Source organism: Muntiacus reevesi, chromosome 2 (genome assembly GCF_963930625.1).
Source record: "Muntiacus reevesi chromosome 2, mMunRee1.1, whole genome shotgun sequence".
Classification (NCBI taxonomy): domain Eukaryota; kingdom Metazoa; phylum Chordata; class Mammalia; order Artiodactyla; family Cervidae; genus Muntiacus; species Muntiacus reevesi.
In genome coordinates this window covers 64,863,102-64,878,466 of record NC_089250.1, presented here as the reverse complement: position 1 = coordinate 64,878,466, position 15,365 = coordinate 64,863,102, and the positions used below count along the sequence as shown (strand labels likewise).

The following is a 15,365-nucleotide window of genomic DNA, read 5'->3' as shown; positions in this document are numbered from 1 at the left end:
AGAGTGAAGGTTCACCCACTACACTAAACATTAAAAGATGTCTAAAATGAGCACATTCAGAAGGGCATGTATTTGAACTATTTTCTCCAACAGAGCTATTTTGAACCATCCACATTCTCCAAAGCAGTCATTTTTACATGTGAAAACTTCTCTATCGGGGTCTTATAAATGCAATCCCCCAATTTAAACAGTGACATCTAGTGAAAGACTGCAGGAAGCTACGGCTTCCTTAAGTTCACCTCCAAAATTAGGCATCTCAATAAGACCTATCTCCAAGGAAGCCGAAATAGGTAGGGCTGGCGTCTATGATCAGAGTAGGCACATGCAGGAAATAAACCACCATTTATCATGCCTGTATGATATCCACCAGAAAACTACTTATTTGACAAAATCCCAAGAGTCTAAACTAAGATGGTGGCTACTGAAATAGAAAGGATAGAGAGAAGGCTCCTAAAGAAGCCACAACTCCCTTGCAAAGCCTTCCCAACTTCCCAACGGCAGGACTGCTCCTGCCTCTTTGCCCCTACTTCCTATTCACTCAATGGTACTGTGTACTGTGTTTGCTGCTGTTCACTCAGTCATGTCCAATTCTTTGTGACCCCATGGACTGCAGCCCATCAGACGCCTCTGTTATCAGTTCTCCAATCTGTGAGGTGCTTCCCTTTAGACTGGAAGCTCCATGAGAGCCAGAATGGTGACTTAAGCATTTTCAGATCCTAGCACCCTCCTGACTCCTGAGAGAGGAGCTAGGTCTCCACTTGAAAGTTTGTATTTTCCACAGGGAAAAGGACCTTGTCCTTCATCTTTGAGAAATAGCTCCAGGGCTCTTCTCAAGTCAGCCAGAGGCAGCTACACCCCTGACTGAAATGCAGAACCGGGGGTAGGTGATAAGGGGGCTGGTGGAGAGACGCAGGGGACTGCGTGATACCAGAGCATCTGGTTGGAAGGTTCAGGAGACACATGCAACCTAAATCAGGGCGAGTGCGCCAAGAGTTTACGTGAAGCTGCTGAGGGACGAAAGGATGGATGAGTTCCTCTACGCTGAGGAACTGGGTTGCGGAATCAAATTCTAGTCAAGAGTCAAGAACAATGAGGCTCTAGAGGTTATCATACTAAGTGAGTAAGTCAGAAGGAGAAAGACAAATACCACATGTCAGCACTTACATGTGGAATCTCAAATATGATGCAAATGAACTTATTTACAAAACAGACTCACAGACATAGAAAACAAATTTAAGGTTACCAAAGGGGAAAGGGGTGGGAAGGAATAAATTAGAAGCTTGGAATTAGCAGATACAAACTACTATACATAAAATAGACAAACAAGGTTCTACTATATAGCACAGGAAACTATATTCAGGGTCCTATAACAAACCATGATGGAAAATATATACATGTACATATACACGTTTTAACTGAATCACTTTGCTGTAAACCAGAAACTAAAACAATATTGTAAATCAACAATACTTCAAAAAAAAAAGTTTTAAAGAAAGCATTTACAAATATACGTTAGAAAACAAAACAAACAAAACTGGTGACATTTAAGACTATACGTTTGCTATCAGTAAATGAATGTTAATTCCCTGATTTTAATCACTGTACTCTGGTTGTGTAACTTTAAGGGAAGCTATTTGAGGAGCATATGGGAACTCTCCATACTATTTTTGCAAAACTTCTGTAAGTTTAAAGTTAGATCAAGAAGATCCAGAGGAATCGGGTGGAGAGGGAGGTGGGATGGGAGACCGGGATGGGGAATTCGTGTAACTCTATGGCTGATTCACATCAATGTATGACAAAACCCACTGAAAAATAAAAATAAATAAAAAAATAAAGTTAGATCAAAATTAAAAGTTTAAAAAAAAAAAAAGAATGTAGGTTTTGTAGCAAGAGGAGTGGAGCAAAACATGATAAGGAGGCAGAGGACAATTTAGAAACTGAAATAATGGATTTGAAACAAACTTTCTTGAAGTCTAACATGAAAGCAAAGATATAAGCCAGCAAGCAGACAACATATTACAACGAAAGCCTTCCAAAAGGCATATTTAAAGGCACGTACTGGTTCATTCACTCAATCATTAGACAATCATTTATTAGGTATCAATTATGAGTGAGACACTCCGGTGCTGGGTCACTGCCTAGTGTGCAAGGAGGCACATAAAAGCAATGTATTTTACGAGTATAAAATGAACTCACCAGGGGAAAGAGAGAAAGTAAGATCACAAAGGGAGGGAGGGAACATTAACAAAAAAGTGACCCAGAAGATGAAACAGGAAACACCCTGAAATGGGAATATCAATATGAGTAGCAATTTGTTATTTATAGTCCCACTAACAATAAGTAACTTCGAAAAGCACTAATCTAAACTGTCATGCAAAAACAGCCTATTTCATGTGCTGTAAGAGACATCATGATTAGGATAATATTCTCAGAGTTCTTGGTAAAATGGGGCTACCAAAGAAAAGATATATTTGAGCACAGTGTCCAGTCTTCCGAAATTTTTTCAACAAAAACACAACAGAAAAGCACAGTTGTAAACTACAACTCTAGGAAAAAGCAGATGATAAGAAGTACAAATGATAAACAAAGGGAAAAAATGCTTATTAAAGCAAATGAACTAACACTTTATATACTTACTAGATTACTGAGAAAAAATAAATTATGACTTGATTATCAAGATGGCAGTAAAACTGGAACACACACCACTGTTAGCACTGTCAACTGATAAGGGATTAATCCCACATGAGCACTGTGTACCGCTTGACACTTCTGCAGCAGAGGCAAACCTGTCATTTCCCACCACTCCCCTTCACTTGCTCAATGCTCTTTACATTTCACTCAGGGCTTTTGCACTCCCTAATCATAGTCAACAATGACTCCTTAGCCCCCTTCATTACCCACAGAATTTCTATTCATTCATCAGAACTGAGATTCCAATGTCTTCTTTTCCTCAACAACCAAACCAAATCCATTTCCAGCATCCCCTCTCCAGGCATATCCAATCATTTGATAATTACTACAGCAGATGTGAGAGAGAAATGCTACCTAAATAAAGAAGTTCACAGCAATATTATCTCCAAGAACAAAACCTGGAAACCACCTAAGTACTCGATTATAGAAGAATGATTATAGTCCCATATAGAAAATGGTTGGCCTATGACTTGAGCAAAAAAAAAAAAGTTTGCAGACATTAAAAATAACATGCAGACTATGCAGAAACACAAAATATTTCTGGCAATCTTAAAACACAGAACACAAAACAGTATATATACAATGGTTATAGTCATGAAAAACACAAAAGTCCTCTGGGAATATGAAAATATTTATAGGATTAGGGGTAATAGTTTCCTTTTTCTTGAACACTTTCTTTTAATACTACTCCTGTCAAATTACTGTCATTAAAATTTTTTATTTCAAAAGAAAGAAATAAGAAGAGTAAAGGAGAAAGACACTACATTCCAACATGCCATTGCAATCTCAGGAACTGTTATATTACTGACTGATAGGTAACAAGAGGAGTGGGTGTCTGCAATATTGCCAAAACCAAGGGTCCTCGACCCCAATCTGCCTCAAAGAGAATACTCTCATGTCACAAAGCGAGTCATTCCCACTGAGCCAAACTGCACTAAATGAGAATTCTTTATTGGAAAACTTCAGAGGTAAGAACTTTTTCCAGACATCTGTGGAATTAGTATTAATGAGAATGCCCTGGAGTTCATACACGCGTCTATGCAGCAGAAACTTCTCAGCCAAGGAACCGCTGGGCACACTTCTTGATGAGATGTCTAAGCCTGAAGGCATAAAAAAAGTACATTTCCATATTGGGAACATAACTAGTTTCCTCTTTAAGACTTTTTCCACCACCTCCTGTCCACATTGTAATTCTCCTGTCTTCTCAAATGAATAGTTAACATATGTCAAGGATATAAGGCATATACTGAGGCGCTTGCTGCCTAACTCTATTATTAGAAGAACCAATCTCAGTAGAAAACTGGAATCTGCCCACCAAGCTGCCCCAAAAGTGAGACTTTGTAAGCACTCAAAAAATGTCAAATACTTTTAATAAACATCCTTGATATTACAGATTTTCTTTATTTTACCTTAGTCTTTGAATTTTAGGAAAGGAAAGAACAAGAAGTCATAGAGCTCAATCTCATTGTATATTAATCGTGATTTAAAAAAAATGATGTACAGAGAAGGGAAGCAACTTATCCTGAGTCACCCAGATAAATAATGATAAAAGTAGGATTAAAACTCAAGTCTCCCAGATTTTCAGCCCCAATTCATCCTTCTACATCAAGCATTTTTTATCCCTTGAAATCTCTGGAGCTCTTGGCCTAAATAATTAGTTATCACAGAATTTTAAAGCTAGAAGGGAGCTCAGAGGAACTTACTTAATCTTGCCTCATTAGTAATATGAGGAAACTGAGGCCCAGAAAGATTAACTGATTTGTTCTCAATATCTTAGATGGCAGGGGGAAAAGTATAGCTTATACTCAAAATATTACAAACTAATGGCCATGAAAAGGGATATGAAATGTCTCAGTTGGAGAAAATTTTAAGAGGAATGTAGATCATTCTAGACCAGGGGATCTCAAAGTGGTGTCCCTGGACCCGCAGCTTAAGCATCACCTGGCATCTTGTTAGAAATGCAAATTCTAAGGTCTCATGGGAGACTTACTGAATCAAACTCTGGACGTGGGGATGCTCAAATCAGACCGCTTTGTCCCTGAGAAATGAACACTAGTGTTCCTACTGAATCTACTTTGTAAATGACAACTATAATCAAAAGCACTTAAGATTTGTGCATTTGTCTATACAAGTACCATAGTTCAATTTTTAAAGTTTTTTAAAATTGGAAAGCTAGATTTGGGTATTCAATTGGTTCCAGTTCTGGCTCTGCTCCTTACTGGGTGTTTCATCTTGGGCAGGTAACCGACCCCTCCAGCTTGAGTTTCCTTTTCTATAAAACAGGCATGCCATCTACCTCAAAGAGCATGTTGAAAATTAATATAAGGATGTATCTAAAAGCACGTTAGTTCAGCCCAGCACAGTGGGTAGGAGCTCCAGCTTTGGGGCAGGCACTTTTTTGTACCTCAGTTCTCTCATTTGTACAACAAGGGATTTAAAACAGCCCTCCACATAGGGTTGTTATATTTAGAGACAGGATGCAAGCATGCAATACATCTTTCATGTCTATAAACACTTAGTTTTCAAAGAGCTTTTGCAGCTATTAACTTGGGTGATCCTCATGACTTTCCACAAGAGGATGGGTGCATCTGATTTGTTATGGACTGGATTCTAGACTGTACCATCTTTTAGGAACAGAAAGAGTGGACACTAATCTTACAGAAAGAAAACTGCATGGACAGTGCCATGTAGAGAATGAACAGATCAGGATTCTGGTTTTGACTCTTGCCACTACCTTGGCCCACAACCTTTGGGGAGTTGCTTTACCAAAATGGGGTTCACTTTTCATTTGTAAACATGTGGGCTGAATGAGGGTATCTGTAACATCTCTCAAAAGAGAATTCAAACTCCGTATTATGGTCCACAGCAAGGCCTCCACAGCCAGTCATCTGCAACATCTCCAGTTTCATCGCTTTTCATTCCCCTGCTCATTTACCAAGTTCCAGCTACATCAGTCCTCTTCCTGATCCTCTAACAGGCTGTACCACCTTCTACTTCAGAGTCTATGTACTTGCTGTTCCCTCTGCTTTGATTATTCTGTGCTTTTCACATGATTGGTTCCTTCTCAACCATCTTATCATGTCCATTCCTCAAAGTCTTTCCCAAACCATATTATCTAAAAATAATAGGTCCTGTCTCTCACTTCCATGGGTTATCTTCTTTAACGGTGTTGTCCAGGGTTTCCTTGGTGGTCCACAATTAAGATTCTGCACTTCCACTGCAGAGGGTGCAGGTTCGATCTCTGGTCGGGCAACTCTTATGATTCCACATGCTGTGCAGTGCAGCCCCAACAATTTTTTTAAAAAATAAAGACAAAAAAACCACAGCAATGTCCAACAAAAATATATTGGAAGTCACAAGATGCATATATAACTTCAAATTTTCTAGTAGCCACATTTTAAATTTATAAACATTTTAAATGTTTTCAAGATGATAATACTAATTTTAATAATTTTCTTTAAGTCGATATACCCTAAGCATCATTTCAGCATGGAATCAATATAAATATTAATATACTTTAGTCACCTTTTTCATCACTTCCTTCACACTAAATCTTGAAAATCCAGTGTATATTTTACATGGGTAGCAGACCTCAACTCAAACTAGCCACATTCCAAGAGTTCACTAGTAACATGCAACCAGTGGCTACATCAATCAGCCCAGTTCTGTAGTATATCCTGTGTATCCTTCAAAGCACTTATCATGACCTGAATTTCTCATTCATTTACTCTTATCTTGTTACTTCCCCACCAGATTATAAGCTCCACAAAGCAAGAACCTTATCTGTTTTGTTCAGTGCTGTATATTAGTGGATACAGTGCCTTGCAAAGTACATAATAAATATTTGTTGAGCAAATAAATGAACCTTTTCAAGCTTTAATGTTCTATGAGTGCTCTGTAGCCTTAGTTGTGTCCAACTCAATGAAACCCATGGACTGCAGCCCACCAGGCTCCTCTGTCCATGGGATTATCCCAGCAAGAATACTGGAATGAGCTGTCATTTCCTCTTCCAGGGGATCTTTCAGACCCAGGAATTGAACCTGAGTCTCCTGTGTCTTCTGCATTGGCAGGCACATTCTTTACCACTTGAGCCAACTGGGAAGCCCATTTTATGAGTAATGTGCTCATGTGTAGGCCAAACAGGCATCAAAGTGAAAGTGTTAGTCGCTCAGTCATGTCCAACTCTTTGGGACTCAATGGACTGCCTTAGTTGTGTTCAACTCTTTGGAACCCATGGACTGCAGCCCACCAGGCTTCTCTGTCCATGGGTTTCTCCAGGCAAGAATATTGGAATGGGTTGCCATTCCTTTCTCTAGGGGATCTTCCCAACCCAGGGATTGAACCCAGGTCTCCGGCATTGCAGGCAGATTCTTTACCATCTGAGCCACCAGGGATATAACCAATCATTCAACCACCTATCTCCTTTCTTTTTCACATCCAATTACTGTCTTAAAAAGGAAATCACTTGGCTATATATGCTTCCCATTGCTTACAAGTTCTTTCCCATGATGTCCAGAGTCTCCAAGGTCAGTTCTATGTACAATACATTGGCTGAGTGAATTGCATGAATATAATTGCTAACATTCTTCAAACATTTATTCTTTGACAAGCATGGCTCCAAACACTTCACATTTCACAACAGCTTCACAACAGACTTATATGATAGGTACTTTCATTGCCCTCACTTACAACATAAGGAAACCAAGGCAGAGAAGTTAAATATTTTGTTCCACGTCACAGCAGTCAGAGAGCAGCAAAACAGAGACGCCAAGCAACAGAGCTCCAGACACATGGCTCTTAGTCCCCTATTCTCTACTGCAGAGCGGTCCAAGGAAAATGAAAAGCCAGCTATATACGTACTTTTAGTAGCCACACTAAAAGGCCAGTAGCAACATTTAAAGTCAACAGAAATAGGTAAAATTTATATTGAATATATTTTATTTTGCCCATTACCCATATATGATTATTTAATCAGTATGTTCAATAATCAAAGTAAGTGATATGGTCAGGTAATCAATACTAAAATTTTACTTTTCTATATCGATTATTCTAAGCATAACTTAACACAATTCAGACTAGTCCCATTTCAAGTGTTCAACAGCTGTATGTGGCTAGTGGCTACCATACTGGACATTTAAGAAGGTCAAAGAAAGGTAAAATGGTTGAACTGGGAGCCAAAAGACCTCATCTCTAATCAAAGCTCTTATTGAGTGACTTTGGAAGTCTTTTCTACCCTCTGGGCCAGTTTCCCCACATGTATTCTGAGCAAATGGGACAAGAAGATTCCTAGGGACCCATCACATGTGAGAAAGTCAAACATCTGCCAACAACTGCAATTAACATGTGTCCAACTTTCTGCATTTTAAAATCAGCTTTCACATTCATTGATTGACACAGTCCTCAAACTACCCTAATAGGTAGCTATTACTGTCTCTGTTTGATAAATACAAAAGTTGAGGCTCCAAGAAGACAACAGAACTTGTCCCAAAGCCACAGAGCCATCAGTAGAGAAGCTGATACGCAAATGCAAGAAAGGCCAGTGCTCTTCCACCAAGATCATCAACTCAGTGACTTGAAGAGAATTAAAGGGGAATGGTTGTGAAGATAGTCTGGGGCCTTCAGAAAAGCGAAAGGGAGTCAAGTCCCAGGGTAGGGTGAGAAGAGGCCCAGACTGAAGTTAAGAAGAGGTCCGGGCCTTGAGGATCGGAAGGAATTGAAAGAACCCAGGAGAAATTCGAGGGAGGGACCCGGCTGACACGAGAAGTGAGAGGACCCAGGCCCAGAGCAGAGATGGGAGAAAGTGATATGAAGGAACTCTGGTCCTGCGATTCCTGCCTGGGTGAGAGGATGGTCTCCCGAGCGCTCCTCGACCCTCATACCTGGTAGCTCAGAAGTTCCCCAACGTCCATGGTTCCAGTCTCAGTCAACACCGGCTACTCGGATTCCCTCCACTCACGACCAAACCGCGGCCCCCAGAGCGGCAGCTCCAGCCGCACTGCCGTAAAGCGCCTGGAGCAGGGGCCGCAGAGCCAATGAAGCAGAAGTGCGCGCGACACGCGAGCCGGCCACACTGCAGTAAAATGCAGCGATACTGCAAAGCGCCCTGCTTTTAACAGCACTACTTCCGCCCGGAACCTGAAGGGGGCGGGGAAAGGGGCGGAGACTTGAAGTGGGCGGTGCATTGAAAGAAAAGACTAAAGGAACCAAGATTTATTGCGCGCCCCCTACGTGCTGGGCGGAGTGCAGGGCGGGGCGCAAGGTGTTTTCCTGGTCCTCTCTTATCCATTCAGTGACCTAGGCAGTTTTATCCCTCATTTTATTCTCAGTTCACAGAGGAAACTGAGGCATTGAACTGCGCGGTCCAGTACTATACCTACTAACCACATGTGGTTACTGAGGGCTTGAACTGTGGCTAGTCTGAATTAAAATGTGTTTTAAGTGTAAAGAAAATACCCATCCGATTTCTAAGACGTGTTGATTACATGTTGAAGTTATACTTAGGGTCAAATAAAATATAAAATTTAATTTCACTTTACTATTTGCTTCACCATTTCTATTTACTTTTTAAAATGTGGTTAGTAGAAAATGTAAAGTACTCGTGTGGCTCTCTTTGTAGCTTCCATTACATTTCTGTTGGACAGCACTGGCTCAGAAAGTGTAGTGTCCAAGACCATACAATTGTTAGTGCCTGCGAAACAGTTGGCCATGACATTTCCTTCTCTGGGCTTCTGTTTATTCATCTGTGCAAAGGCCAGTGGAAACAGGATAATCCTGTTTCTACTCAAGTGGTGTAAATAGGTTTTCCGTAGGTGAAAGTTGCCCATCATTGGAAGAGAACTATTCAAAGAGTGCATCTGAGCTCCTGGGATTTAAATAAATTTCTGTCTCCAAAGAGAGCTAAGCCTCTACTAGTTCCCTTGGCCATTAGTCTTGTGCTTTTTATGTTCATGCTGTCTGTTTTAGTCCTTTCAGGTTGCTATGAAAAAAAAAAAATACACTGGCTGGCTTATAAACAACAGAAATTTATTTCTCACAACTCTGGGGGCTGAGAAGTCCTAGATCAAGGCACTGGCAGTTTCCCTGTCTGGTGAGGGCCTGCTTTATGGATCACAGAAGTGCCTTCTTACTGTATCTTCACATGCAGAAGTGAGTGAGGGATTTTTCTCCCACCTCTTTTACAAAACTAATCAGGAGGGCTCCACTCTTTTGATCTAATCAGTTTATCAAAGCCTTACTTCCTAATACCATCATCTCGGGAGTTAAAATTTCAAATTATGGGTATGGGGGAGACACAAGCATTCTGACCATCACAATATTGATAACCGTCCTCCTCACCCTACCTCCTCTGTCTCCAATTGTACAGAAATTATTTTTATTCCTCAAACTACCAAATCCTCTCCCCTTCTGCCTCGCCACTAGCCCCACATCTCAACCAACTATTTCTCATCTTTCAGACCTCCAATGTCACTACCTCAGCATAATCTTCCGCTACTCACTTTGCGTCCAAGTAAGCAAGCTCTCCTCACGATTCTCTTTCCTAGCACCTTTTCTACTTCACAGTGTATCTCAATCTGTCCTTAATGGCTGATTACTTGTTTATTGACAGTCTCATTTATTGGACACAGGCTGCATGGGAGCAGGAATTGTGGATGTCATGTTAACCACTATATCCTATGACAAAAACCCTAATACAGTGTTCAGTACAGGAGGAGGAGTTTCCACAAATGGGCCTTGTGAGTCATGATAAGGAAATTGGATTTTCTGCTAAGAGCATTAGGAAGATATTGAAAAGTTTTTAAGCCGGGGGTTGGTGGGGTGTTGTGATTGGGTTTATGGTTTTTAAGAATCACCTATGCAATCTGCTTTGAACTGAATTATTTGAGTATCTTTCCTCTCCTACTTAGCTGTGAATATAAACTGTGCCTCATTCAGGGATGCAGGATAGAGTAATGGTGGGAATGTATACTTTGGAATTGTTTACTCTTTAGAACTATGTCCCAGTTCTCAGTATCTGGAACCAGCTTATTTAGACAGGCCTGCAAGACCTGTCCTTTCAGGAAATTTGCAAGCCAGTTGACGTCAGGTTGGTTCCTTCAAATCTGCCTCGGTGGGTGTATTTACAATATGGAAATCAACATATGCTACAAATCATGATTCTTGGTTTTTCAGTGAGCTGACTGCTAAACATTTACCAACACATCACTAATTTTGGTTCTAGCCAAAGTTCCACCACAATCACCTCTGTGCTCTTGAACAAGTTAACTTTCTCTCTCAAAGTTGCAGTCTCCTCATATGTAAGGTGACTCATTCATTTATTCAGGAATTCACTGAGTGCCTAGTCAATGCCAGACACAATTTTAGGCTTTGAGGATATCGAAGTTTGTAGGAGAAAAGTTCCTGCCCTTTTGGGACTTATATCCTAGTTGGGGAGAAAACCTAACGAGGAAGATGAGGATGTAAAATCATCCTCATTTTACAGGTGCGGAGACAGAGGCAAGTGGCTATGTACCTGATTGCCTTCTCCAAAAAGTAGAGATCCAACTGAATTTACATTGTAAGATTATGGAGAATTTACAAGAGATGCTACATGCAAAGCACTTAGCTTGGTGCCTGGCACAGAAAAGTACTCAATCAATATTTGACCTTAATATAAGAGTTGAGTGGGAATTGGGGGAGAGGGAGTAGGGTGAGGAAAATGAGTTCATTTCTTATATCCTTTCCTTTGAAGGTATTCAGTCAAGTCTGTGGATTTTAGAAACCAGCGCTTAAAATATAAAATCGTAAGGCAAAACCATATGTTTGGGGAACACCCTGAAATTAGGATAACAAACCTGCCAGGGAAGGTTTCCCAGAGGAGGTGCCATTTGGACCAGGGTTTAAAGGATGAGCAGGGTTTGCCAAGAGGACATGGGGAAAGATGGGTGACCTGGACAGAAGAAACAGCATGGACATAGACAAAGAACTGGACAGGGAATATAGTGTTTGGAGGGAATGGTAGGAAGTAAGAGAGGAGGGGGCAGCTGAGCTGAGGAAGAGCACAGAGAGAATTAAAAGATTTAGCACATAAAAACATGACACCCAATCATGTCTGAATTTCAGTTAAATGATAAAAAAGGTTTTAGTATAAATATGTTCCAGAAACTTCCCTGGTCGTCCAGTGGCTAAGACTCTTCATTCCCAATGCAGGAGGCCTGGGTTAGATCCTTGGTCAGAGAGCTAGATCCCACATGCCACAATTAAGAGTTTGTATGCTGCAACTAAAGATCCTGCATGCCACAACTAAGCCCAAGTACAGTCAAATAAATAAATATTTTAATAAATAACTAAGTAAATATATAAATATGTTCCATGGAATACGTAGTAACATACCAAAAGTTTTTTGTTGCTTATTTGATGCCCAGTTTAACTGGGCATCCTGTATTTTATCTAGCAATCCTCATCATGGAGGATCTTGAATATTGCATTGAGATATTTCAATTTTATCTTGATGGGAAGGTCCATTAGTAATTCCTTAGGAACCTCCCCAGGGATGAAGCTTGGGGCCCCCATTCTTCAGGTCTCAGCTTAATGTCACCACATCACAGGCATATTCCTTGTCTATGAGATCTATAATAGTCCCTCCCTCCCCTCAAGATTCTCCATCAGGAACTTCTCTGGTGGTCCTGTGGTTAAGAATCTGCCTTACAATGCAGGGGACACAAGTTCGATCCCTGATCTGGGAACTAAGGTCCCATATGCTATAGAGTAACCAGGTCCTGTGGACTGTGACTACTGAGACTGCATGTCCCAACTAGAGAGTCTGTGTGCCCCAGCAAAAGAGCCTGCTTGGCGCAGTCGAGTAAATAAAGACACGTAAGCAAATTTTTTAAAAGAGATTCTCCATCAGCATTCCTGACCATTATCTTCAGAACACTTATGATTTGTGTTTCTATATTTATCTTCTTTTCACTCACTGGGGGGGTCTGTTTTCTCTTTCATATGCTCCATATGGCCTATGCTCCATAAGGCCAGGGATTGCTGCATTGCTCACCACAGCAACCTCAGAACCTAATACAATATCTAGCACTCAACTGGCACTCCCTAAAGTTGTTGATTTAATAGATGAACCAATCAATCTACTGAAAAATTGATACAATCCTGGCAATAATACTATCAAATACTTTCAAATCCCTACCCCTAATACTAACACTGTTAGGATTCCAATGTTAAAGATGAGGAAAGTTCAGAAAAGCTGTATATATGCTAAGTGAACTAAGTCCAACAGAAAAAGCTAAATACCATATGATTTCACTTAGATGTGAAATTTAAAACAAAAGAAAAAAATGGGCTCATGAATATAGAGAACAGATTGATGATTGCCTAATGTGGAGGGGTGGGGAGTGGGCAAAATGGTTAAAGGGGGTCAGAAGGTACAAATTTCCAGTTTTAAAATGAATTACTCCTGGAGTTGTAATATATAACTTGGTGGGTATAATTAATAACACTGTTTGCATATTTGAAAGTAGCTAGACGAATGGATCCTGAAAGTTCTCATTACTAGAATAAATAATTTTTGTAATGATGTAGGATGGACTTCCCAAGTGGTTCAGTGGTAAAGAATCAGTCTGCCAATGCAGTAGACATGGCTTCAATTCCTGGGTTGGAAAGATCCCCTAGAGAAGGAAATGGCAACCCACTCCAGTATTCTTGCCTGGGAAATCTCATGGACAGAGGAGCCTGGTGGGCTACAGTCCACAGGGTCACCAAAAAATCAGACGGGCTTAGTGACTAAACAACAACAAAGATGTTACCTGGACTTATGTGGTGATTGTTTTGCGATACATACAAATGTAGAACATTACATGGCACACTAATACAATTTATGTAAAGTATACCTAGAAAAACTAACAAAGGAAAAAAAAAAAGAAGAGCTATGTGTTATGCACCAAACAGTTCAAAAAACATGTGATAATGATGATGATTTGAGCATGGCATCCACAAAAGAGATGGGAGAAGGGCACCACCCTAGAGACCAGCTGCTGGGCTGTAACCTTTTAAAAAATCTAATGTTGAAGAATGATTCCTTCTGGAAATTTTCAAGTAGCTGTGGGCCTCCTAGTTTTCCTTAAACTTCAAGCTTTAGGTGCTCTAAGATGTAATCAGAGTCTCCTCCTCCATCTTTTATTGCCACAGTAAATTATTTGTTGGAACAGCCTTTAAGAAAATATCCTCCAAAAAACACTCATAAAGTGTATTTATCACCAATATTGAGCTCCTACCCTGCCATCATGGACTGATTGGAAACATATGACAGTGCTGAAGAAATCCAGACGCCTCCATTCGGGCCATGAATGAGCGGGGAAGAGTCGCAGGGTAGGCAGTGGAAAGGGGATATGTATTTCCTGGGAAGCAGAATGCAGTTTCTGGGGTTCAAGAGGAGTCCTTGTTCCCTCTGCCTCTCACTCCCCAAGTCCAGGTTCTCAGATCCTCTCTACTCTAGTATTTTCATTTTGGATGTTGGATTTTCTGTTTGCTATCTTTTTTTTAAAGATTTGTTTGTTTACTCATTTATTTACTTTTGGCTGTACTGGGTCTTCGTTGCCGAGCTCGGGCTACTCTCTAGTTGGGATGCATGGGCTTCTCACTGCAATGGTTTCTCCTGTTGCAGAGCACGGACTCCAGGCACAGGGGCCTCAGTAGTTGTGGGCAGGAGCTTAGTTGCCCAACGGCATGTGGAATCTTCCTGGACCAGGGATCAAACTCGTGCCCCTGCATTGGCAGGCAGATTGTTAACCATTGGACCACCAGGGAAATCCTACTCTAGTATTTTTAAATAGTGAAAGCTGAAATGTAGGTTTAATCACTTGCCCACAGTCATATTATTAGTCACTGGCAGTACTGCAATCCAAGCCTGTCTGACTGTGCACTGCACGGTAGGGATTTGAGTTCAGTGAACATCCCAAACAGTGCTGACACTTATGATCCAAGCACAGATGATTACCGAATGCTGAAGAGTAATTATCTCTCCCAGTATGCACAGGTCTCAATTAGACACAAGGAGATTTTGCTTTCTTAGATACACTGGGAGCCAAGTAATAACTCTAATAGTCAGGGAGGTGCAATGCAAAGGAATTATTTGGGGGCTTTATTATTGTTGAGTATGATAATAGAATTGAATTACATTGTCCTAATCTTTGAAAGATACATAGTGAAATCTCTGTGTAAAATAATGTGATGACAGGAATTTGCTTCAAAATAATCCAAGGTGGGGGGTAGGTGTGGGGATAGGTGTGGGGGATGGATGCGGGTGTGGGTGGAAGCCTGGATGAGAAGTTTATTGGTGAGCTGTTAATTGCTGAAGCTGGGTGATGGATGAATGGGAGCTCGTTTTCTTACTCTCCTGGCAACCGAATGGCAGCGGCAGTTCCAGCCACAATAACATCAAAAAGAATAAAAACGATCATCTTTTCTTGAGGCTTTCTCTTAGGAGGGAAGGAGAAGGAAGAAAGGACGAGGGTAGGAACCAACTTTGTCTATTGCACAAGAAAGGATTCCCTGCTCAAGTATGTAGGGCTGGGAAAGCCAAGAATGCCAGTACACACAACAGCTCCTAACAGTGTAACAAGTCTCATAAACCCCTAATTCTGGGGGATTCCCCATCAATGCCTCATACCAATGGTCCCAATGAGGCAGAC

The 15,365-nt window shown here is 40.8% G+C and overlaps 1 protein-coding gene across 1 annotated transcript in view; it reads right to left on the bottom strand.

Annotated features, from left to right (window-relative positions):
- CTNNBL1 (catenin beta like 1) overlaps positions 1–8,729 on the bottom strand; it is a 160,933-nt gene extending 152,204 nt beyond the window's left edge. Inside the window, exon 1 of the mRNA XM_065921981.1 lies at positions 8,571–8,729. Within this exon, the coding sequence (XP_065778053.1) occupies positions 8,571–8,600 (30 nt within the window). The 5' untranslated portion in view covers positions 8,601–8,729. The remainder of the gene's footprint in view (positions 1–8,570) is intronic.
- Positions 8,730–15,365: the final 6,636 nt, after the last annotated feature.